Here is a 25,207-nt window from a genome sequence, read left to right as displayed (position 1 = left end):
ATGTAGCCGACCTGAGAGAACATAAGACATCATTAATTAAATGTTATTCATGTAGGCCAGGGGTCACCAACCTTTTTGAGACAGAGAGCTACCTGAAGGGTAAAGAATAATATGGAGGGCTACCACATTAACATTTTTTTTATTTGTTTACCATTTAAATTATTAATATTATGCATTAAACTGCATACACATTCATTCCAGTGCCTACTCCTAACGATTACCAGTTTTTATAAACAATATCAAAGATATTTTACTGAGCGATCATACGGATACATGCAAGTGAGGTGAAGTGAAGTGAGCCCGCGGGCACCGTATTGGCTGCCTGCGGGCTACCAGGTGCCCGCGGGCACCACGTTGGTGACCCCTGATGTAGGCTATCATAAGAATATTATGTAGTGCAGTGGAAGTTTAATAGACAGTTTTGCTCTAATAAATGAATATATATTTTCTCTTTTTTAATTCTCACTCTTTCTTTTTGTCTCTCTTTTTCTAAATCCTCATTACAGATGGATGGATCCAAGAAGCGAGTGAAAAGTACAGTATGGCAGTATTTTACAAAGCCAACCCCAGGAAGGGCAGTGTGTAATACCTGCAAATACATTAATGATTATGTGATTATTTTAATTATGTGTTCATGTTATTTTACAAAAAGTTTAGGCCATTTACTGAGTGTAAACAAACAGTATACTGTATTCATTTTAATCCCAGGTGTGTTTCTCTAAATTTTGACACCAAAATGTTAATTTTTACTGCAAATAAATATCTACATATCGGCTATCGGTTTCGCTTGGTTTTTAATAATCGGTATCGGCCCTGAAAAATCCATATCGGTCGATCCCTAGTTTAAATCACCAGAAGAAGCCAGCGCATTCATCAGGTCGCTGGACGCGTAAGGGAAAAAAGATACGCAACACTGATGTAGTGAATCACAATTAATATTGACAGGTATTACTGTTTCTATTCATATGGACGCGTTTCACGTCTTTATGGCCTGTGTCTTGTTCTCTTTTTTCTTTTCACTCTTCAGTGGTTCTCACTTTAATTTGGATTTTTCTGGAAGTTGTGTTCTTGCGAGTGTTTTTGTGCCTTTTCTGTGTTTTTTTGTTCTTCCTTTTTTTGTTTTTTTTCTTTTCTCTTCTTTTTATGGGGGTCCACATTCAGTCATTCATTTCTATGTTTAAGAATCTGTGCCATTTGAGATTTCTTAGGTACCAAATTATTAAAAAAACATTTAATTGTATTTATATGTCACTACAGGTCTAAAAAGAACTTGCTTTGATAAAAAAAAAAAAAAAAAAAAGTATGATAACTCGATGTAAATCGATGCTTCCTGGTCGGTGCGTAATAACAACTCTGGACTTCCGAGGACGCGCCTCTCTGAGCTCCTGCAACAACTTTAACAAAAACATTTTTAGGCACACTTTTGTATCGTTTTTCGGTGTGTGTTTTCCCCACCACCATATTTTCTACTCAACGCCGACCTCTTACAGAACAAAATGCCTCCTCCAAAAGCTAAACCACCTATACAACCACTGCGGCCTACTCATTACAAACATCCAGTCTGATGTTTGCGCTCTTAAGGGTACCGTTGGTGAAATGGAAACATCGCTTTCCTCCTGCACTGACGACATCACTACCTTACAAGCGAAAGTGGAGCATCTGTCAACAGAACTGATAAGATTGGACAATAAATGTGAGGATTTGGAGGCTAGATCTCGGCGCAATAACATACGGTTAGTGGGAATTCCAGAGGACTTTTCCACCTCTTCTACTGCTACAGCTATTTCATCTCTACTCAAGGGGGCACTGAAGCTCGAGAAGGAGCCTCTCGTGGACCGTGCTCATCGCACTTTCCAGCCGAAGCCGAAACCCGGGGAGCGCCCCCGCCCCATAGTCGCTCGTCTACACTATCATATGGACTGTGTGGACATTATACGCCGAGCCAGGGCTCAGCAACGGATCAAGATTGGTGACATGAGTTTCTCTATCTTCCCCGACCACACTCCGGGTTACACACAACGGTGCAGAGAAGGAGTTTAAATTAGGGATTGACCAATTATCGGTCTGGTCGGTCGCCGATAATATCGGCGGATATTCGGCATTTTTGCGATAATCGGCATCGGCCATTTATTTCACCGATAACCGATATATTTAATTAATGTATTTTAAAACGCGCTCTGTTGGCACAATAATAATAGGAGACCCTTACGGTTATCAAAACTTTGTGGGAATAATTTATCTCCTAACGTGTCTCACCCCGTGGGGCGGCTCCCGGTTTATCAATAAACACCCGCGGTGATTATAGACTATAAGTTTAACAGCACACGCTAAAGTGTCCTTGTTTGTTTTCAGTCGACTCCCCCTCAGCGCTCTCTTTTTTCAATCAATAAATTAACCGTAGCGTCTACAACTCACGTGTGTAAAGTAGACTTTATTGTTAATGTTTTAATTTCCAATTGCCAAGTGCCTTATTCTTATTTATGTAATATGACATACAGTTCTAAGCACAAGAGTGTACATTTAATGTTCTGTGATTCCGAATATGACTTAATTTCTCCAAATATATAAATAAATATAATAATAAATAAGAAACTGTGAAACACTCTGGTAAGCACTGAAAGTTGTGTCTTTATTTACTCATTATGCTCTTTTATGTAAAATTTTACATAAATAACTATTAAATCTATGACATGAATGTAGTGAGCTAAGGTTCAGGCCACCCTCTTTATTGGTTTGCTCTTAATCAGGCTGAATCAGATGTAGCCGACCTGAGAGAACATAAGACATCATTAATTAAATGTTATTCATGTAGGCCAGGGGTCACCAACCTTTTTGAGACAGAGAGCTACCTGAAGGGTAAAGAATAATATGGAGGGCTACCACATTAAAAATTTTTTTATTTGTTTACCATTTAAATTATTAATATTATGCATTAAACTGCATACACATTCATTCCAGTGCTTACTCCTAACGATTACCAGTTTTTATAAACAATATCAAAGATATTTTACTGAGCGATCATACGGATACATGCAAGTGAGGTGAAGTGAAGTGAGCTACCAGGTGCCCGCGGGCACCACGTTGGTGACCCCTGATGTAGGCTATCATAAGAATATTATGTAGTGCAGTGGAAGTTTAATAGACAGTTTTGCTCTAATAAATGAATATATATTTTCTCTTTTTTAATTCTCACTCTTTCTTTTTGTCTCTCTTTTTCTAAATCCTCATTACAGATGGATGGATCCAAGAAGCGAGTGAAAAGTACAGTATGGCAGTATTTTACAAAGCCAACCCCAGGAAGGGCAGTGTGTAATACCTGCAAATACATTAATGATTATGTGATTATTTTAATTATGTGTTCATGTTATTTTACAAAAAGTTTAGGCCATTTACTGAGTGTAAACAAACAGTATACTGTATTCATTTTAATCCCAGGTGTGTTTCTCTAAATTTTGACACCAAAATGTTAATTTTTACTGCAAATAAATATCTACATATCGGCTATCGGTTTCGCTTGATTTTTAATAATCGGTATCGGCCCTGAAAAATCCATATCGGTCGATCCCTAGTTTAAATCACCAGAAGAAGCCAGCGCATTCATCAGGTCGCTGGACGCGTAAGGGAAAAAAGATACGCAACACTGATGTAGTGAATCACAATTAATATTGACAGGTATTACTGTTTCTATTCATATGGACGCGTTTCACGTCTTTACGGCCTGTGTCTTGTTCTCTTTTTTCTTTTCACTCTTCAGTGGTTCTCACTTTAATTTGGATTTTTCTGGAAGTTGTGTTCTTGTGAGTGTTTTTGTGCCTTTTCTGTGTTTTTTTGTTTTTTTTCTCTTCCTTTTTTTGTTTTTTTTCTTTTCTCTTCTTTTTATGGGGGTCCACATTCAGTCATTCATTTCTATGTTTAAGAACTTTATAAACGGCCTCAAATCCTAATGCTTCTGATATCCCACATATTGGGTCTTCTGTGAGATTTTTGAGCTGGAATATTAGAGGCATTGGGAGTCCAATTAAGAGATCTAGAATTTTTGCGCATTTGAAGCGTCTTAAAGCTGATCTAGTGTTTCTACAGGAAACCCACATGCGCACCAAAGATCAGGTCAGACTTAATTTGTCCTTGGGTTTCTGAGGTATTTCACTCAAATTTCAATTCTAAAGCCAGGAGGGTTGCTATTTTAATTGGTAAGTCAATTCAGTTTTCAGCTTCTAAGGTTATATCAGACAAAAATTGCAGATACTTAATTGTTACAGGTACACTATTCCATGTTCCCATCGTATTAGTTAACATATATGCCCCAAATTTCGATGATCCGCATTTTATGAATAAGCTTTTTGAATGTCTTCCCTCATTGAATAACAATCTCCTTATAATTGGTGGGGACATGAATTGTGTAATCGATCCCAATTTAGATCGCTCTAACCCGCGAACACTGACCCCATCATTAATGTCGAGGTCTCTTTCTGATGTCTAAAAATGGTTGCATTGATCCATGGAGGTTTTACAACCCTCACACCAAGGAATATTCCTTCTTTTCACAGATGCATCAGTCATTCTCTCAGATTGATTATTACTTTATTGATTCTAAACTAATTTCTAAAGAACTTACTGTTAATTACCACCCTATTGTTATTTCTGACCATGCCCCTCTTTCTTTAGACATTCAGTTTTCCGCACAACCCCGGTACCCAACACCTTGGAGGTTCAATACATTACTTCTTTCAGACGGTAAGTTTAATAAATTCATTGCAGCTAAAATTGAAGATTTTATTACTATAAATAAAAATGACACGGACCCAGTCTCATGCTCACTGCTCTGGGAATCGTTAAAAGCTTACCTTCGGGGACAAATAATCTCATACTCTGCCCATTTGAACAAGTCCTGTAAAGCCAAATTGCAAGAACTCTCTATTAATATCACTAAATTAGACCAACAACTTGCTATTTGCTTCTCTCCCAGTTTAGCTAAACAACATGTTGAGCTACAGACTGAATTTGATTTGATCACCACTAATGATGCAGAGCGACTTCTCTTACGATCACGTGCCACATATTGTGAACATGGTGACAAAGCAACCCGGCTTCTGGCTCATCAGCTACGTCGCCAGGCAGCCTCACGTATGATTCCCCAGGTAAAAGATTCTTCAGGCACATTGCATAGAGATCCCACCACCATTAATTCTGTTTTTCAATCATTCTATTCCTCTTTATATAAATCTGAGTCTCCACCCGACACTACTGAAATGAATTAATTCCTAGACAGCCTCAATTTCCCAGTGATTAACCCAGACTCTGCTAAAGAACTTGACTCACCATTAACGGTAAAATAAATTATTCTCGCTATGAGAAACATGCAAAATAATAAAGCTCCTGGCCCGGACGGATTCCCAGTTGAGTTTTTAAAAAAATTTCAGGATAAACTGTCCCCATTATTGCATGCTGTATATAGGGAATCACTACTACATGGCACTCTCCCTCCCACTTTAAGACAAGCCATTCGAAGACATTCGAGAAAAAGCGTTCGACAGGGTTGAATGGGACTATTTATTCACTGTACTGAAGAAATTTGGGCTGGGAAATTTATTTCGTGGATACGTCTCCTCTATACATCTCCACAAGCTATTATTTCCACCAATAATATCCAGTCCAGTTTTTTCACTCTTGCCCGTGGCACCAGGCAGGGGTGTCCTTTATCTCCCCTATTGTTTGCACTAGCTATAGAGCCCTTGTCAATCTTTCTGAAGTCCTCTTCCATTTTTACTGGGATTTCACGATTGGGCACAGAATTTAAGTTATCATTGTATGCCGATGATTTATTGCTGTATGTCTCAGATCCTGTCCTTTCCATCCCAACAATCGTATCTACTTTTCAGAGATTTGGATCATTCTCAGGCTACAAAGTAAATATATCTAAAAGTGAATGCTACCCTGTGAATGCTTCAGCATCACTGCTCAAACAGTCTGACATCCCTTTTAAATTTAGCCCGTCTGGTTTTAGGTATCTAGGGATCAATGTAACCAGAACGCTGAACTCTCTTTTTTCTGCCTTTAATGTCCAAAATTAAATCTGACCTCCAAAGATGGGGAAGCTTACCTCTATCGTTAATTGGAAGAATTAATGCAGTCAAAATGAACATTTTGCCCAAATTTCTATTTTTGTTCCAATGTCTCCCACTTTTCCTCCCAAAGTAGTTCTTTAAAACAATTGATCAAAAATATTTCTCACTTCCTTTGGTGTGGGAAGGCACCCAGGATCCGCAAGTCCACACTTCAGAGATGTAAATTCAATGGTGGATTGTCACTTCCAAATTTAAATTTTATTATTGGGAAGCACATATCCACAAGATTTCATTTTGGTTCAAATCAGTTGATCTGCCATGGTGTGATTAAGAGGCGCAGTCATGTGTTTCATCCTCCCTAACTGCTTTACTTACCTCTACTATTCCATCCAACCTCTCTGGCTTTACAAATAACCAAGTTGTTCGCTCCACACTTAAAATTTGGTATCAATTTAGGAGGCACCTTAAATTTAAATCAACATCTACCTTAGCTCCTTTATTGAGGAATCATTTTTGCATGGCATAATAAGGGCCTGAAATGTTTTAAAGACCTTTACAAGGATGGTATTTTTCGCAGCTTTGCAGATCTCTCAGGAGAATTTAATCTCCCACCCTCTCATCTCTTTCGTTACTTTCAAATTAGACACTGCGCTAACGCTTTGTTTCCAGTTTTTCCCTCATTATCACCTGGTCTACAGTGGGAGGAGCTTCTAAGCCACAACCCACTTCAGAAGTCACTCATCTCTAAAGTTTATAATGAAATCCTGTCTTTTGATTGCTCACCAGTTACCAAAGTCAAGGTTGCTTGGGAACAAGAGCTCGGTCTACACCTGGAAGATGACTGGTGGGACACTGCTCTTAAGAAAATTGACACTAGCTCAGCCTGCGCTCGTCTCACACTTATACAGTTTAAAGTATTGTTTAGAGTCCATTATTCCAAAACTCGACTGTCACAAATCTATCCCAGTATCTCTGACAATTGCAACAAATGCCATGCTTCATCTTGCAATTTAGCTCATATGTTTTACTCCTGTTCGTTACTTTCTCGCTTTTGGCAGAATTATTTTGATACCATGTCAAAAATACTCTCATTGACCATAAAAGTCTCCCCTCATGTCGCCATATTCGGGCTCCCGGAAGACCACAACCGGTTTACCTCTAACCAATTACATATTTTAGCTTTTACTTCCTTACTGGCGAGACGCCATCTTCTTCTTCATTGGAAGTCAACTAAAGCGCCTTCTATCACTCAGTGGCTCAATGATACCATGTCTTTTCTAAAGCTGGAGAAGATCAGATATTCAGTGAAAGGTAACTCTGATAAAAAGTGGCTTCCCTTTTTAACATTCTTTCACTCTCTTCAGTCTATGCCTCTTCATTGATGGACCCCCACCTCCTCTCTTTCTTTTTATCATTATTATTATTTATGTGTCTGTTTATTTATTTATTCTTTTATGTATTTTCCTTTTCTTCTCCTGTCTTTTGGGTTCCCTTGTATTTTTGTTTACACTCTGTAGCTTAAACACATTATTCAGTTTTTACATACAAGAATCCTCAATTACCTTTTTTTATTTTATTTTTTTTTCTATTATTATTTGCACATTGTTTGTCGCCTGATCATGTTCCTATTGGGCCACATATATAAAATAAGAAAACATCCTAGGCGGCAGACCGTATGATGCACAGTATTTGTATTGTATCGTTATGTTTACATTTCCAATTATGATGTGGATGTGATGAGATACTCAATGTAATTATAACATTGGTTTCTGTGCTTATGTGCCTTACCTCCTAATAAAAATATTTTTTTAAAAACTCTGTGGCTCTTCGGCGTCTTCAGTTACGCAGCGCCATAGCTCTGGCTTACCTTGGTCAATTAGGGTGATTGACAGCTCGTTTTAAACCTCTAAACCGGTAGAATCAGGCCCTGGTCTCCAAATGCATTTGAGTCACTTCATTAGCGAGTCAAAAGGACATAAATGCATATGACGCATTTGTGCGGACATTTGCCCTTCTCTAATCAGAACAATCTAATGTCGCTCTGTAATGATCAATCAGACCGGGATTTGTCCCCAAAGCATGCTGGAAAGTGTAGTTCTTCATTAGAAGTGGTTTTGTTCCGGTGGAAAATAACTTGTTTTGATAAACAGCAAAGGTAAGACAACATTTCTGCTTGTATTTCTTGAAAGTCAGTTGTTGTTTTGCTCTTATTTTGGGGCTGGATCCGTGAATCTTGGTCGTAGTGTGATAAAAATGGTACCGTTGGAATCTGTAGATTCTCCGCTGTCCAGACGTCTTTTTTGTTTACATAATCACGCTGATGCTCCGGTGCCGCTTTTCAATGAGTGCGCTGTGACGTTTTTTTTCCGCTCCTGCTGTTTGATCCATCTGTGTTTTAACTGTGTTAATGAGCTTTTAGCTGAGTCTCTGACCTTTCTGTGGGTATGCAGCATGTCTGTGTTTGTTAAAGTTAGATATGGTTTTATGACGCTTTTGTCGCTGCGTCTGACGCTGCCCCCGATCCTGGGGACAACCGTGAAGAAGCGGTTAAATCTACTTATAGTTCCAAAATCTACTTAAATCTACTTAAAGTTCCAAACTCTACAGACTTTTCCAACAGGAAACTGGTCTGTGTCACTTCCTAATCCACTCACTCTCCCACGCCAAAGCCCATAGAGAAAATCAGCGATTTAACGTCACAGCACACAGCAGTCGTTGATGCCTCCATCACTGATTTCAAACGTGTTATTTTCTGACTTCAGTGTTTGAAATCCTTTGTTCTGTTTACTCTCAGCGACACAAAGTGACCACACGAGGCAGCATAAGACGAGCAGCTGCTGTAACCCCCCCCCGTCACTGATTTTCTCTATGGGCTTTGGTGTGAGGAGGGTGACACTTTCTTTTGGGCTCAGCGAGCACAAAGCTTTGACTTCTCTACTGTGACCTCTGACTTATCACATCACATGAACCATGCGTGGAATCGTGTCCCCGTATAATGAAGCTGCTGTGATTTGTTTTGAAGAAGCTAGCCATGAAGCAGATTCACGGGTAAGAAGAAAAATAAAATAAAACGCTGAATCTTGCAAGCCTATAAATACAGATCTATATTATTGCACACACACACGCACGCACGCACGCACGCACGTGTTGTTTTCTGACCGTACCACGCGCCACAACATGGGGTTAAGTATCTTTTCTCAAGTCATAGACCAGCAGAGACAGAAATTGAACTCATAACAGCCACCATGGCTCAATCCTGACTACTTACTTTATAAATACCTTTACTTACATTTTATCAGAAAGTGCCTTAAGTGATACCAGCGGCGTCAGACGCAGGGACAAAAGCGTCATAAAACCATATCCAACTTTAATAAACACAGACATGCTGCATACCCGCAGAAAGGTCAGAAACTCAGCTAAAAGCTCATATAAACCATTCTTATGTTCACGAAACACAGTTAAAACAATGATGGATCAAACAGCAGGAGCGGAAAAAAACAGTCACAGCGCAGTCACATTGAAAAGCGGCACCGGCGTGATTATGTAAACAAAAAATGTGTCGACTGGACAGCGGAGAATCTACAAATTCCAGCGGTAACATTTTTATCACTCTACGACCAAGATTTACGGATCCAGCCCCAAAATAAGAGCAAAACAACAACTGACTTTCAAGAAATACAAGCAGAAATGTCGTCTTACCTTTGCTGTTTATCAAAACAAGTTATTTTCACCGGAACAAAACCACTTCTAATGAAGAACTACACTTTCCAGCATGCTTTGGAAACAAATCCCAGTCTGATTAATCATTACAGAGCGACATTAGATCGTTCTGATTAGAGAGAGGAGAATGTCCGCCCAAATGCGTCATATGCATTTATGTCCCTTTGACTCGCTAATGAAGTGATTCACATGCATTTGGAGACCGGGTTCTGATTCTACCGGTTTAGAGTTTTAAAACGAGCTGTCAATCACATTAATTGACCAAGGTAAGCCAGAGCTATGGTGCTGCGTAACTGAAGACGCTACAGAGCCACAGAGTTGTTATTACGCACCACACAGGAAGCATCGATTTACGAGTTATCATACTTTACACATACATACATTTTTTTTCAAAACAAGTTCTTTTTAGATCTGTAGTGACATATAAATAAAATTAAATGGGTTTTTAATAATTTGGTACCTAAGAAATCTCAAATGGCACAGATGGTGCCAAGCTGTGCCAAAACTGAGAACGCTCAGACATCTCTTTAATAAAACCTCTGTAATTTCACTCTGCTTCATTTCAGCAGCATCAGACTTTGCACAGCTCATGTCCACACGTTGTTACATGACCTCCATGTGTTTTTAAGCTCCGACTGCATATTTTAAAGGTGATTTTTAAAATGCAATATTTTTTTAGGCGAGAGAAAAAAATCCTTCAGTTATGCTGTGTTCCATGTACATTTACTCTGACACAGTGGCATCTACAGTGAAACTTACACCTCTGGTGGAATCTCACAAGTGTTATCTTCATTTTGATACCAAGATAATCCACATAGAGCTTGTAACTGCAGAGGTTTACTCTTTTTAGTTTGGGCATGTCATTTTCGAGGAGGGACACTCGAAAAAGAGGGTCAGGGAAGAAGTGGTTAAGTAATATTTAGGGCTGTCAAAATTAACGCGTTAACGCAGGATGATTAATATGTGGAATAAACGCGTTAATTTTTTTAACGCACTTTCATCGCGCTACGGGTAGACGTGCAGTTTATGAACGGGCAAGGCGGCGGGCAACTGCTTGGGGCTCCCGACACTCAGAGCCTGAATGCATCAGTGACCAGCCGCATCCCTGTGTCCCTTAAACAACAAGGGTTGATTTGCGATGACATCTCAGTAGGAAACCTCCCTAAAGGGGCCCCACGTCTCCTCACGTTAACCTGTGTGAAGCTGAAGGAAAATGAAGAGGAGTTATCAATCAGGTAGTTTGAAGAGGAAGAAAAAAAGAGGATGAAGAAAAAAAGAAAGAAAGACACACAGTTGTAAGTGGCGCTGCTGGCGCAGATTATGATACAATTATAACATTAACAGTCACTGTCTAACTAACGGGGACACAGACAGCAGCTAACATTAGTGTCAGAATGCTAGCTGACGCTAACGCTAACTAGTAGAAGCAGTGCTTCAAAGTGCTGATGAGGAATTTCCTGCTGTGGGTTTAGTAAGAAAACTATTAAACTTCTATACTTTATATTTTGTTTATAATGTGAGTTATTTACAGTGCAATGTATAGTTTTTTTTTAAAGTTATTTACAGCATTTTATTTTTTCTATTTATTTATATTGTCTTATAATGTGTTTTTTTTTTTACAATGTAATGTTTATTTTTTACTAAGTTTGTATAGGTTTTTACAAGTTATTTACAGTATTTTATTGTTCTTTACATTTATATTTTCACATACTTTATTAATCTCTCCGTTCCTACAACAATATAAAGAGAAAATTCGAATGGCAATTAATCGTGATTAATCGTGATTAATCCACAGCTACCCTGTGATTAATCTGATTAAAAATGTTAATCTTTTCACAGCCCTAGTAATATTATAAAAAGTTATTTTAGTGATACTTCAGTTCAGTAAATGTCGTAAACTTTAAGGCTTTTACTTCAGTAATATTATCAAAAAGTGACTTTAACTTCTACCAAAGTCATATCCTGGTCACAAACGTGTACTTTTAATCTACTAAAGTATCAACTTAAAGGTACTTTATATACGACTGCCTAGTATCGCTGTACGATTGTCTTGCAAGATATTGATTATGACAGAACCGTTGCATCGTGATATTATTGGTATCGTGAGCTATCCTGTGATTCGTGCAGTTTCTCAGAAATGAGGTTCTGCGAGGACTACAGTTCCTGACAAGGTCAATGTTTACAGACAAAAAAGGTCCTAAAGAGGCACCAAGTATAAAAACACACAGTGTGTGTGTGTGTGTGTGTGGTCCAATCAGCTAATAGCATCAGGGTGTGTGTGTGGCTGGTGGCAGTGGCTCAATGATGAAGCTGTTCAGTATTGATAGGCTGTTCCATCCCCCACTGCTTCACACGCACATGCGCGCGCACACACACAAGTGTATTAAAAATGACATCACACAATCACAGATGCACTAAATTCTAAACTAACGATAAAACTGCACCTTAACGATGTGCGGAGCCGAATTATTACGGAAATTGCAGCTGCAACTAGCGATTATTCTTATTATCAATCAATCTTGATTAATCACTTAGTTCACATTTATGAATTGGTCCACAAAACCCAAAAAAAATTCTGCTTTTAATTATTTATTTGTGTCACAGAGCAAAGAAAGCAGAAAATATTCACATTTAAGAAGCCGCAAAATTGGCGATTGATTTAGTAATCCATTAATTAACCTCAAAGTGACAGTTTTCAGAAACCAGGACAAATTCACGTTTGAAAAAGCCATAATCTCTGGCTTTCAGCTCCTTAAATGTGAAAATTTTCTTGTTTCTTTGCTCCAGAAAACAAATAAAAAGCATAACTAAAGCACTCTGCTTTGTGGACAAAGAAAACGTCATTATTTATTAAATTATTAAATCATTATACCATTAGATTAGCGATCGGTTCATTGCTGCAGTCGTATGTATTTAAAATTTAAACACACACATGGGCAGATTCAAGTTACAAAAAGACCTCAATGTTAATTATTACATTTAACTTCATCTGTTCTTACTGCTCACTTACTCTTTAACATGTTCAAAAACACTAATTTCTTTTTCCCGACAGTCAATGTTTTCCCAAACTAACTGGCAGTGATTTTAAGGGTGTGGAAAAAACACATGTAATATTATTATATTATAAATATAATGCTTTTAACTCCCTTCAGTCACTCACAATAGTGTTGTGTCGGTCATGAGTGATTCGTTCGAAAGTACGAATCATTCGAGTGAACGAACTGACTGGGATCACTTCATGAACTGATTCGTTCCTTTCTTAGTTCAGTTGAGCTCAGCAGTGAGCGTGGCGGCCGGGAGTGGAACTGCCGGTGTTCTGTGAATCACTCGTGAAGTCGTTCGCCGGCGCCATCACTCACTTGTGAATCTTCGGTAAACGAAGCCAGCCAGCCGTGCTGCTGTGATTCGTTCGTGCTGTCAGTCACTGACTCACTCATGATTCGCAAACGAACTGACACACAGAGAGCTGGTGAACTGTGGCTGCGGACGTGAATCTCATTTGCGATGTCACTTAATGACCCGTGGCGCGAACGAACTGCACTGGGCTCATGCTAAGCACTGAACGATTCGGTGAACAAATAATTTTAATGAACGGATTCTAGTGATAAAGTACACTCAAATGAACTGCCGATCCCATCACTAACTCACAGGCTGTTTGTTAAAAATATACAGAATGAAGGCATGAACTAATTAACAATTAGTGGACTATTTTGACAATCTATTCAAGGGTTTATGGGTTTTTTTAAACAAACTTTCTGAGCCTTATATGTGAATATGTTCTGGTTTCTTTGCTCCATGTTACTAATAAATCATGAAAAGTGAATAATAATTTTGCTTAGTGGACGAAAGAAGACATTTGACAACATAATCATTTCATTTTCTTGACGAGACAACTAATCGATTCATGATAAAATGATTGACAGTAATAATCGATGACGAAAATATTCATAAATGCAACCTTTGGATTACAGCTGTAAATTATGTGATGCTAAAGTGGAGTTAAGATTTGATATTAGGATTAAAATCGACAGATGTACACACACAAAAAAAATATTATAAAAACATAAACTATTTTAATGTTGTTGCTTTTTACGCATTTTAAAAATGAAAAATTCATCTGTTGAGTGGATTCTTGACGGCAAAGTACCCACCTTGTTTGGTGAAGTTTGACAGTTAGCTAGGCTCGATGAGGCTGAGGCGTCCACACTTTTAAAAGTTGACTGTCGTGAAATAGAACGCATCTGCGTGACTTAACTGGCAGCCGAATTCACCGGGAAAACGCTACGAGTCGATACGTGTATCGGTTAAAGCCGTTTGTGCCAGTTTGCGTGCAATAATACTCTTCGTCGCGCTGAAGTGTCCGATTTTTGAACGCACTTACGCGGGACGCTCTCTCCCCGCGGAGGCAGCGTTGTGACAGCGACGTAACATAGTAAACAAGCCAAGTTAGCCGTGGTAGCTAACGCTCGCTAACGACGCTAACGGCGTATCGGAAACGGACAACAAGAGGCGAGAAGTTTTTCCGCGGACACTGACACAGCCCGAGGACAACTGCTCCTCACAAGTTAGCTAAAAAACGGACAGAACAAAGGCAGAGCGCCACGTCCGGGGCGGCACGCAACGTTATCTCGGAGTCTGACATGCCCGGGCAAGGCCTCTCTTCCTCCGGGCAGCTCTCCTCCTCCTGCCTCCGTCTCAGACTCACCCTGGTCGAGGTGATGTCCATCATCACCTCCTGGAAGGCGGCGGTCTCTTCGGCCTGCCGCTGGGTGTGCAGCGCTATCTTCTCGCTGAACTTTCGGGGGTTGGAAGCCCCGGACCCGGTGCCCGAGGTGGGTCCGGGTCCCGGTCCACAGCCGCCTGAACCCGTCGCAGACATCTTCACAGAGCGGACGGGACGACTTGACGTAGTGGAATGATTTTCACCAAAGAGGGGGCTAGTACGCGACGAGGTCTCACTCTGTCGCTTATTCCGGTCGCCCAAACGTCAAAACAGTGTGCGCCGAAATGTCACTTTCAAAATGACTCAATCATCTTAGTCAAGATTAGAAGCTTAAATAAATAGAGACGATCGTTTTTATATAATCTATTTATTATATTATCTATTTATTTTTGCATAAGGAGCTATCATTTATGTAGTAAAAGCACTACAACGAACAGAAAACCCCAGCAGCAACAAAGAAAATATATAATTACATCCAAAGCTTTATATATCAATGATTATAAGTGTAAACATTATAATAAATTAATTACATCAAATCAAATTGAATAAATCCATATTGACATTTTCACAGTTTTAAAATGGCCCTGACATGACTATTATTTCTCACTATTAGAATCTGCTCCAGGCAGCGTAACAAAAAATAATAATAAAAAGATATTAATTTCAGGTGTGTTTGTCAGGTCGCCATGGCAACAGCGTCTCACCTGCACAAGGTTGCCTGAGGTCGAACGAGAACAGGAGGAAAGGGGCGTGAACAAACTCCCCTTTTTAGCCTTTTACTTTGGTCTCTGAAACAAAGGGTTGGAGTGAGTCATCCTGTCGAACGCGCGCAAACTTTGATGTGTGGGAGCAAGTGGCGAAGCGCCCTCTGGCGGCAGAAGCCGGCTGCTGCACCCCACTAGTGAGCCGCTGCGAGCAACTTCCGGTTGTCGTGCTTCGTTCAGTTTCACTTGATTCGTACAGTTCTTTTAAAAAAAATTTTTTTTTACAACTTTTAAAATAAATAATTTTACGTTACGTAAGAAATCCTACGTGGGGACACAACGTCTTGTGTTGATAACTGATTGTTGACTGTTGGAAAATGTGCCTTCCCGTGGCTGGAGAGATGATATCCTGCCCTCTGGTGGTTCATTTCAGTCATTGCACGAATGTTTTATATTTTTTAATTTGAGAAGTGTAAAAGATATTTCGGGATACACACATAACATGAAACTACCTTGAACACAAATTAATTTAATTAATCAAATTGACAGTTCTTTCTAGAAAAAACACCAACGTTTTTTCTGGACATTTTCGTTAAATTAACAGAGCATTCTACTTTTTAAAAATCTGATTTACAAACGCGTTTCTTTTGCTTTCTTTAATTATTTGGGGACACAGAGCGTTTCCAAAAACTATAGAATTCCTATTTTTCTTTATTTATATTTAACCTGTCTGGTCACTAACTGGTCGACAAAATTGACTGCCAATTTCAACAATTTTTATATTAAAACATTTGGCTGAATTTGGTCATTATTGGTCTAATTTGATTGTGAATCCTATTTTTTAGTGTCATAGTGTGTGATTGGCAGAATATGGTCTAAACGACTGTGTTGTATTTGAATTGTTTTTGTTGTCGTTTTTTGATGACAATATATCCATCCATCCATCCATCCATTATTTACCGCTTTATCCTCAACCAGAGGGTGCGGGGGATGCTGTGCCTATCTCAGCTGACATTGGGCGATGGTCGGGGTACACCCTGGACAGTTCGCCAGTCCATCGCAGGGCCACATATAGAGACAAACAACCATTCACTCTATGACAATATATATATATATATATATATATATGTATATATATTTAAAATTAAATATGCATATATTGCAAATAAAACAGGTGCCGTTTGTCTTGAGTAGTCAGTGGATCACGACATTGAAAATACCAAAAAAGTTGTCGTTTTTTTTAAGAAAATTGGATATTAAAACAAAGTAAAAAAAGTTATATAAAACACAAAAAAGTAAAAAAAAATAAACAATTCAGTTAAAAACAAAAAAAAAGGAAAACCTCAGTCGTTGTACGATATCAAAACAATTTGCTGTTTAATTCAGTCTTTCATGTTGTTTCACAAAAACAAATATTATATTTCACACATTCAGCTCTTGTGTCCTTTGGTGACAGAATTACAAAAATACACTTTTATCAGTGAACGTCATTTAAAAACCACACGTTAACGTCATTACACGCACAAAAATGATGATTTCATAAAGAACATTGTCCGCACTCCTTTGGCATCATTGAATCCATTTCAAATCGATGACATTAAATGAATCAAAAGTCACCGTAAATATATATATATATATATATATATATATATCAGGGGTCACCAACCTTTTTGAGACAGAGAGCTACCTTAAGGGTAAAGAATAATATGGAGGGCTACCACATTAACATTTTTTTTTATTTGTTTACCATTTAAATGATTAATATTATGCATTAAACTGCATACACATTCATTCCAGTGCTTACTCCTAACGATTACCAGTTTTTATAAACAATATCAAAGAAATTTTACTGAGCAATCATACGGATACATGCAAGTGAGGTGAAGTGAAGTGAGCCCGCGGGCACCGTATTGGCTGCCCGCGGGCTACCAGGTGCCCGCGGGCACCACGTTGGTGACCCCTGATATATATATATATATATATATATATATATATATATATATATATATATATATATATATATATATATATATATATATATACATACACACATATATATATACATACACATATATATATACATACACATATATATATATATACATACATATATATATATACATATATACACATATATATATATATACACATATATATATATATACACATATATATATATATATATATATACATACACATATATATACATACACATATATATATGTACACATACATACATATACACATATATATACATACACACATATATACATATACACATATATATATACACATATATATACATATATATACACATATATATACATATATATATACACATATATATATACATACACACATATATACATATATATACATAAACACATATATATACACACACATATATACATATATTTCCCTTTAAAAAATAAAAATATTAACGCTGAAATTCAGTTTTTTTTTGGTTACACTTTGGTTTAGTTTCCAAAAATAAATCTTTTGATCCAATTATTATCTCATCACGACCGAAATAGAAATGATAATTAGCTAAATCCAGACCCATTAATTTGCTGGACTGACAAGGACAGCGATTTTCTGCTCTGTCAGCGAAAAATAATTTGAAACCTTCAAGTTTGCGCACGGTAGGAAGACTCAGAATTGTGATCGTCACGCTGACAACTAGCCCCAAGCTAATGCCGCGTTCCATTTACAGTTCACCACATTCAAGTTGATAAGTCGGAAACGCAAATGTACAGTATCCCAGGCTAGCCATTGTTAGCTATTGTTAGCAATACCAGTCGGTAACAGCGCTCTGCGGGGTTATTTTGCGCACACAAACAGCTTAGCAACATGTCTACGGATAAAAATGAAACGGTGCCCCATGTATGACGGATTTACTGTGAAACAATACGACACAAGTGCTGCAAACGATAAAAGAAGCAGTGTTTGCGCGGTGGCAGCCATCTTGAAATCCAGGATTCCAAGACATGGTAAATTTAGACCTCGGACTACAAATGGAATGCACCGTAAACCTGAAACTGCCAAACACAAACCAGCTAAAAGGGGGCCATATTACCACCTAGTGTGGTGGAGGCAATTCAATACATTTGAGGGTAACTGTGAGTGGAAATGTACTACGTACGCATGTTGGCTAAGCTCCGCCCACATTAGGGGATCCAGCATTCCACGTTACTGAAGTTTACGAGGATAGAGAAAAAACATTTACGACACCGGTCACATTACCGTCCAACATGGCGGCCGCCCGAGAGCAGCCGTCTTTTCGGTTCGGCCGTTGCTTCCATTTTTAAGCTCCCCGGGCAAAAGCCGTTAGACACCATTACTGGCACGTTGGGGCGTCCAGGTCTTTTTTACCAAATTTGACTAAACCGTTTGGCTTTTCCGTTCTTTTATTTGACGTACATTTCTGGTCACATGATGATGGTGTTCCACTTCTCCCTTTACAGCCTGTGCTGAGAGAATCATTTACAAGATTTTTGGATCTCATTTTTGATATGCAATCCGGTATCGGATTGATAATGAATATCGTATTTGGCTCATCCCCATACGATACGTGGCAATGTAACACAAAGTGGGATTGACCAATGTGTTTGTTAATGTGACCGGAGACTCAAAAAACATTTTTATTATTTCTTAACTGTCAACAAAATGACATTTTGGTTTTTGTATCTCGGTCTCATGAAGCAGACTGAGGTTTGTTGCCTTGTTCCTATAAAAACAGTTGCATCAGGGAGACAAGACTGTGGTCAAATCCGCAAACTCTTGCCAATTCTCTGTGTTGCCATGTTTACAGTTTGATGAAGAGCACAGCGGTCACTACAGCGAAGCCCAGCAGCAGCATGGCCACCTTGGGTATGCGGTGTCTGGGCGAGCTGAGCTCGTGCGGCAGGATCTCCATGAAGGTGATGTAGATGAAGGTTCCTGTGGCCAGTCCCTCCAGTGTGGAGCGAGCCAGCTGGTGCTGAGGGTGCGCTCTGGTGTCGGTGAGGCCGATGCCCAGGCCGATGCCCAGAGGCGACATGACGGCAAACAGCAGAAGGCAGCCGGCCACCACAGACCGCCTCAGTCGGCTCTGGGACAGCTTCAAGGCCAGGCTGAAGGAGATGATGCTCTTGTGGATTACCAGCGCCAGGCAGATCTCCAGAACCTCTTTCCCCTCCTCCTGCAGCCCCACCGCCAGTCCCTCGAACACGGAGTGCAGCGAGAGCGAGAAGACCAGGATGAAGGCGCGCAGGGCGGACTGAGAGCTGAAGTCCACGTGGAAGTGACCACCTTCGCTGTCCTCGGATCCTCGGTGATGGTGATGGTTTCGCTCGATTGCCTGGACGCTAGAGTCAACCAGCAGAGACCGACGCTCCTCCATGTGTGACGATGACTGGTCCTTGAAGGCCAGGATGATCTGCTCCAGGACCAGGACCAGGAAGAAGCCCATGGCCACGATGAACTCCGGCAGAGGGAACTGGAGCTGTGAAAGGAAAGAGGAGCTCACATTAAATATGCAGTGTGTAACTTTGAGTGATTATTACCTCCATCAAGGAGGTTGTGATAGGATCAAATCCAAATGAGAGGGTGTTACAACTGGCCTGAGATTCTCATATTATTCACATATATTAGTCATGCTTAAAATTCACACTACAGTGCACCTTTTAAGCAGCCTTTTTGAGATATAAACATCTGATCTGCTGCCAGTCGACGCAGGATGTCAAACAACTGACGAGTGGAAAACAGAGGATGTGGAGAGGATTCACCTCAGAGATAAAGATGAAACATCCGTTCACACGGTGTTCAGCTTTAAAAGTTTAAAGTTTTTAAAAATCCAGATCCAGTCGTTTCAGACCACATTCAGATGGTCTGGGTCAAGAACCTGAGGCTGAAGGAACTGGACTTTAGGGGATTTCCCCGTTATGTTACACCATGTACCTTTTTAAAACACCATTATTATCAGGGGCCTGGTAAAAATGTGTTGTTGTTATTACAATTATCTCCTTTCAAAATGTGTGAAATGAGTCCTGGGGTAGATCTGATAAGGTATGGTATGGTCAGAGCTGGTCTAATCTTGTCTGGCCTGGTCTTGCCTGATTCAGTCTGGTTCGCTCTAGAGTGGTCTGGAAGGGTCTGATCTGGTTTTGTCTGGTTTGGTCTGGCCTAATCATGTCTAATTGGGCCTGATCTCATCTGGTCTGGTCAAATCTGATTTGTGTTTAGTCAGTCTGGTCTGGTCCGGTTGAAACTTGTTTGCTCTGGTCTGGTTGGGCCTAATCTCATCTATTTGGACTTGAGCTCATCTGGTCTAGTTCGCTCTGGTCTGGTTTGGCCTGGCCTAAACAGGTCTGGTTGAATCTGGTCTAATCTGGTTAGAGCTGGTCTTACTGTGATCCCTGCGTTGTTGAAGGCCTTGTCGATGGCCTGCAGGTAGTCCGGCAGCAGGTCCAGGAGGCAAGTGGCAAAGAAAACTCCGCCAGCAAAACAGCTGATCAGACTGAGCAGTCGACGTCGCAGATCTGCGACAAACGGCACAAGAATTAAAGCAGAGGAACGAAAGATCAAGACCTTATTGGTCAAACGTTCATCTTATCCGCTGACTCACCTGGGTCCACGCTGCAGCGTCCCGACCCCCGGACGATGCAGAGAGGGGCGAACCCGAACAGCAGCGTGACGGACAGCAGCACCGCCAGTGCTCCCAGTTTGACCTCCAGGGTGGGGACATTGGCAGGGTCGACCCGCAGTGCCGCAGTCTCCTTCCCAGGGGACAGAAGGACAGAGGAAGCCATCTTTGATTGGGGTTTCTCTGCACCCGCTCTATTCGTCAGGCCGTGGGTGGAGCAAGTCTCAAAGTCCTGCCATCGAGTCTGTCAGACTGAGAAAAATTACAATAATGTAGGTAAGAAAGGAATGTAGGTAGGGAAGGTTGGTAATTCGGTGGGAAGGTTAATCGGTAAGTAGTTAAGAACGGTACGGAAGGAAAGGAGGGAGGTAGGTGGGTAGTAAAGGATGGTATGTGGGAAAGGAAGGTTGGTAGGTAGGACGAGTTGGTGGATCAGGATGGTAATTAGGTGGGTAGGTTAATAGGTAAGTAGATAAGAACAGTAGGTAGATAAGGAAGGCAGGGAGGTAGGTAGATAAGGACAGTCGAAAGGCAGTGACGTGCGGTCAGGGTAGGCAGGCAGGCAGTGCCTACCCTAGGCTGTCAGGGAACATTTGAGGTTGAGTTAAGGTTTGATTATTTTTTTTAAATTTTGTATTTTTTAATTTCAGATAACTTTGAATGTGTCCGTATTTGGTGATTTTCATAGTCTAATAAAAGAGACTCAACAGCGCTGTTTTCTGGTCAGGCAGCGGCTGCCCAGGCCGTTTGCCATAGCGTTCTATTACAGAGCAAAGGCACAGACCTCTTCAGCCTTTCTGTCTCATCGGTGTGAATGGGACCGTTTCCCGTATAGTTAAAATGTACGTCAAAAAAGCACAATGCTACGCCGCCTATTGACGTTACTGTACCATGTTTGTGCTGCATTTACGATCACGTTGCTTTCGTGAATTGTCAACACACCGTCACGCCCTCTCGCTGTTTTACGTCCAGCAATTTGACGGGAGGTGTAATGATGGCTCTACAAGAGAGGCTTAAACATTTCTTAAGGCTGGCATTTGATGAAAAACGGAAGATTTTATCAGAGGGAGACCCACGCCTGAGCTACCGGACCTTCTCCAAAGGAAGGGACAGAAAATGATACATACTTTTCTCTTTAACACGCAACGCACACACACACGGTTTAAGTTTCTGTTATAGAACAATACTACAATCTTGATATTCTCAGATTGCATGGTGCACTGTCTGCAACGTATGAAATACTAATTTAGTGTGTACGTCTTGGGTCTGTGACTGCTTGCCTACCCTACCCTAGAACTGACCGCACGTCACTGTAGGATGGTGGGTTAGTAGGTAGGTAGTTAAGAACGGTAGGAAGGCAGGTAAGGAAGACAGGTAGGTCAGTTGGTAGGTAGGTAGGTAGGTAAGGAGTGTTCTTTAGGTCGGTAGGTAGGAAGGGAAGATACGTGGAAAAGGAAGTTCAGTAGGTAGGGCGAGTAGGTAGATAAGGATGGTAATTAGGTGGGTAGGTTAATCGGTAAGTAGTTAAGAACGGTAGATAGGTCCCTTCCCTGAGCACTACGGTATCCTCAGCCGGTCAAATGTCGTCCTCGTCGTCTTTCTCCGTGGTGCGGGCGTACGGTCAGGTACTGTGTTCCTTTATCCGCTGTAAAATATGTGTGCTCCTCCATTCTAAACGCGTAAAAAGATCCGCTCTCAGGCTCGTCTCGGCACTCGATTTGTTCTCTCTGGTTTGTCTATACAGGCTCCGGTAGAAACATGGCGTCGTGGCAATGCAACCGCGGCCATGTTATTTTACATGACTTTTTGAAACACTACGAAAATGAAACAAAAAATATTATACAGCGACTAGACCAGGGGTCACCAACGTGGTGCCCGCGGGCACCTGGTAGCCCGCAGGCAGCCAATACGGTGCCCGCGGGCTCACTTCACTTCACCTCACTTGCATGTAGCCATATGATGGCTCAGTAAAATATCTTTGATATTGTTTATAAAAACTGATAATCGTTAGGAGTAAGCACTGGAATGAATGTGTATGCAGTTGAATGCATAATATTAATCATTTAAATGGTAAACAAAAAAAAAATGTTAATGTGGTAGCCCTCCATATTATTTTTTACCCTTAAGGTAGCTCTCATCTCAAAAAGGTTGGTGACCCCTGGACTAGACAATGCAGGAGCACATAATATGTATACAAAAGTGGATTTTGGGTTATATAAACCCATAAATACTACTCAGTGTCCCCTTAAAGGTTATACTTGTATCAGTTCCAGAGATACCTGTGAACAATCCACTGTCTCTGCTTCAAAGCAGTGTGTCTCAGCACATTTAAGCTCTCTCTGATCTCTGTTGTATTTCCTATGTTTCAAAATAAAAGTCACAGCCAGCTTTAATGCTTTAAGTGCAATAATTTGAGAACTACTATGTATTCGATAGTATAATTTTGTTCTGCATCGCATCGTATCGTATCGTATCACCGCATTGTGTTAAAATTAAATTGTACTGTATCGTAATAGGTGGGAGAATCATATCGTATCGCTGGTAAATTTCATGAATCGTTAATGTATCGAATCGTTGGCAGTGTATGGAGATTGCATATCGTATTGCTTCGATGATGAAGATTCCCAACCCTACTAGATAAGGATGGTAATTAGGTGGGTAGGTTAATTGGTAAGTAGTTAAGAAGGTCGGTAGGCAGGAACAACAGGTAGATAAGGTAGCTGGGTAGGTTAGTATTTAGGTAGTGAAGAACAGTAAGTATGGAAGGCAGGGAGGTGAGTAGATAGGTAAGGTGGGTAGGTAGGAAAGGAAGGTGGGTACAAACAACAAAAATACACAAATATACAAATTGAAGTCCTCTAAATTTAAAGAGAACTTCAAATGTATCACGAGAATTAGCAACATGTGATTTATTCACAGTAACCAGTTTGATCATGTCATCCTGTTTTATCTGCGTCAATAAAGTTCATTTTCTCATAAACAGAGAAAATAAAGCTCAGGGAACAGAGTTCAGTTCCATCACACTGTCAATCATGTGCATTTTATAGGTCCATGAAAAACACTGACTACATCATATTCTGCTTTTAAAAAAAAAACAGACGTGAGAAAAAGACCAAATAAACCCAAGTCTATGATATGCTGCAGCTGTGTTTGCTCCTTTATCTTAATGCTAGATTACCCTTCCGTACCTGGAAAGTTCGCTCTCCCGCACCAAACTCCATAGAGAAAACCAACAAATGTAATATCACAGCACACAGGAGTCGTTGATCCACTGCTGCTTCCGTCAGTAAATGCAAAGTATTACTTTGTCAATTCGGCGTTTGAAATCCTTGGTTCAGGTTTACCACAGTGGCGTAAACTGACCACACGAGGCAGCAGCAGCCCCTGTGTCCCAGTGAGCTAAAAACAGTGCTTTTCTCTATGGACTTTGGTAGCGAGGGGATTACAAAGAAAACTTTACTTCCCTAAGTCAGCGTACGACAAACAACCAAGCTAAAGCGTCATATTATGTTTGTAAGTGAATTGTAAAGTTATTGTTAACAGTATTTTACACTTGTATTATCGTTGTCTGTTAATATTTTACTCGTTGAACCTTCAGTCAGACTCTGTCAACAACAACAACAGGCTGCGTACGAACTTTACTTTGAGAGTCATCGGATCGTCAAACAAACCTTTCCTACCTTCAGGTGATCACATTAAAAGTCCAGAATCCTGCTCTGTGTAAAGGAATAACACGGTTCCTTTCTTCTCGCTGACTTTCCACACTTTAGTCCGGGAAGCGCCTGGTGACTCAGTTCCCATCAGCTGATCCCACGTCAAGCTGTTAAAGCAGAGGCACGGCAGCACGGCACACTTCCTGTTTGTAAAATAAAAGCTTCAATTTATTATATATATTTGTGAATATTTAGTATTTGCTTTTCTCTCCCTTTTGCTTTTATTCTTTAAAGATTATTCTTTCTTTTTCCTTGTCTTTATTATTTTCTAGTTTTTTGTAATCTTTATTATTTACGCCTTTATTCTTTTGATGTTTTCTTGATTTTTCTGTCTTTTACTTTTTCCTTGTCTTTGTTCTTTTTGTTCCTATCTTTGTTTTTATTCAAACTGCACGACATTTCGTCAACATATACTCTACACCAGGGGTCACCAACGTGGTGCCCGCGGGCACCTGGTAGCCCGCAGGCAGCCAATACGGTGCCCGCGGGCTCACTTCACTTCACCTCACTTGCATGTATCCGTATGATCGCTCAGTAAAATATCTTTGATATTGTTTATAAAACCCGATAATCGTTAGGAGTAAGCACTGGAATGAATGTGTATGCAGTTAAATGCATAATATTAATCATTTAAATGGTAAACAAAAAAAAAAAAATGT

At 40.0% G+C, this 25,207-nt stretch overlaps 2 protein-coding genes across 3 annotated transcripts in view; both read right to left on the bottom strand.

Moving 5' to 3' along the window:
- LOC310933660 (CREB-regulated transcription coactivator 2) overlaps positions 1-14,664 on the bottom strand; it is a gene marked incomplete at its 5' end in the record, with an annotated part of 50,014 nt that extends 35,350 nt beyond the window's left edge. Inside the window, one exon of the mRNA XM_083897195.1 lies at positions 14,491-14,664. Within this exon, the coding sequence (XP_083753321.1) occupies positions 14,491-14,664 (174 nt within the window). The remainder of the gene's footprint in view (positions 1-14,490) is intronic.
- A 2,970-nt stretch (positions 14,665-17,634) lies between these two features.
- Positions 17,635-24,649, bottom strand: LOC310924907 (zinc transporter ZIP1-like). 2 transcript variants are annotated; one of them, XM_083886766.1, is made up of 4 exons: positions 24,516-24,649; positions 20,818-21,087; positions 20,601-20,731; positions 17,635-19,695 (listed from the first exon to the last, which is right to left on the bottom strand). In XM_083886766.1, the coding sequence occupies exons 2-4, from the start codon at positions 20,999-21,001 to the stop codon at positions 19,018-19,020; spliced, it is 993 nt and encodes a 330-aa protein (XP_083742892.1). In that variant the 5' UTR covers positions 21,002-21,087; positions 24,516-24,649; the 3' UTR covers positions 17,635-19,017. The 2 variants fall into 2 exon arrangements, with proteins under 2 accessions (XP_083742892.1, XP_083742893.1); XM_083886767.1 differs by having other exon boundaries at positions 24,507-24,627.
- Positions 24,650-25,207: the final 558 nt, after the last annotated feature.

The sequence above is a fragment of the Microchirus variegatus genome (genome assembly GCF_963457635.1).
Source record: "Microchirus variegatus genome assembly, chromosome: 1".
Classification (NCBI taxonomy): domain Eukaryota; kingdom Metazoa; phylum Chordata; class Actinopteri; order Pleuronectiformes; family Soleidae; genus Microchirus; species Microchirus variegatus.
Note: the sequence above shows the minus strand (reverse complement) of the source record. Positions and strands in the feature narration are given on the sequence as shown.

Coding starts and splice junctions, on each gene's coding strand:
- LOC310924907 (XM_083886766.1), bottom strand. CDS start 21,001: ATGGCTTCCTCTGTCCTTCTGTCCCCTGGGAAGGAGACTGCGGCACTG. Junction 20,732..20,817: donor ACGCTGCAGCGTGGACCCAG/GTGAGTCAGCGG, acceptor CGTTTGTCGCAG/ATCTGCGACGTCGACTGCTC. Junction 19,696..20,600: donor TCAACAACGCAGGGATCACA/GTAAGACCAGCT, acceptor TTCCTTTCACAG/CTCCAGTTCCCTCTGCCGGA.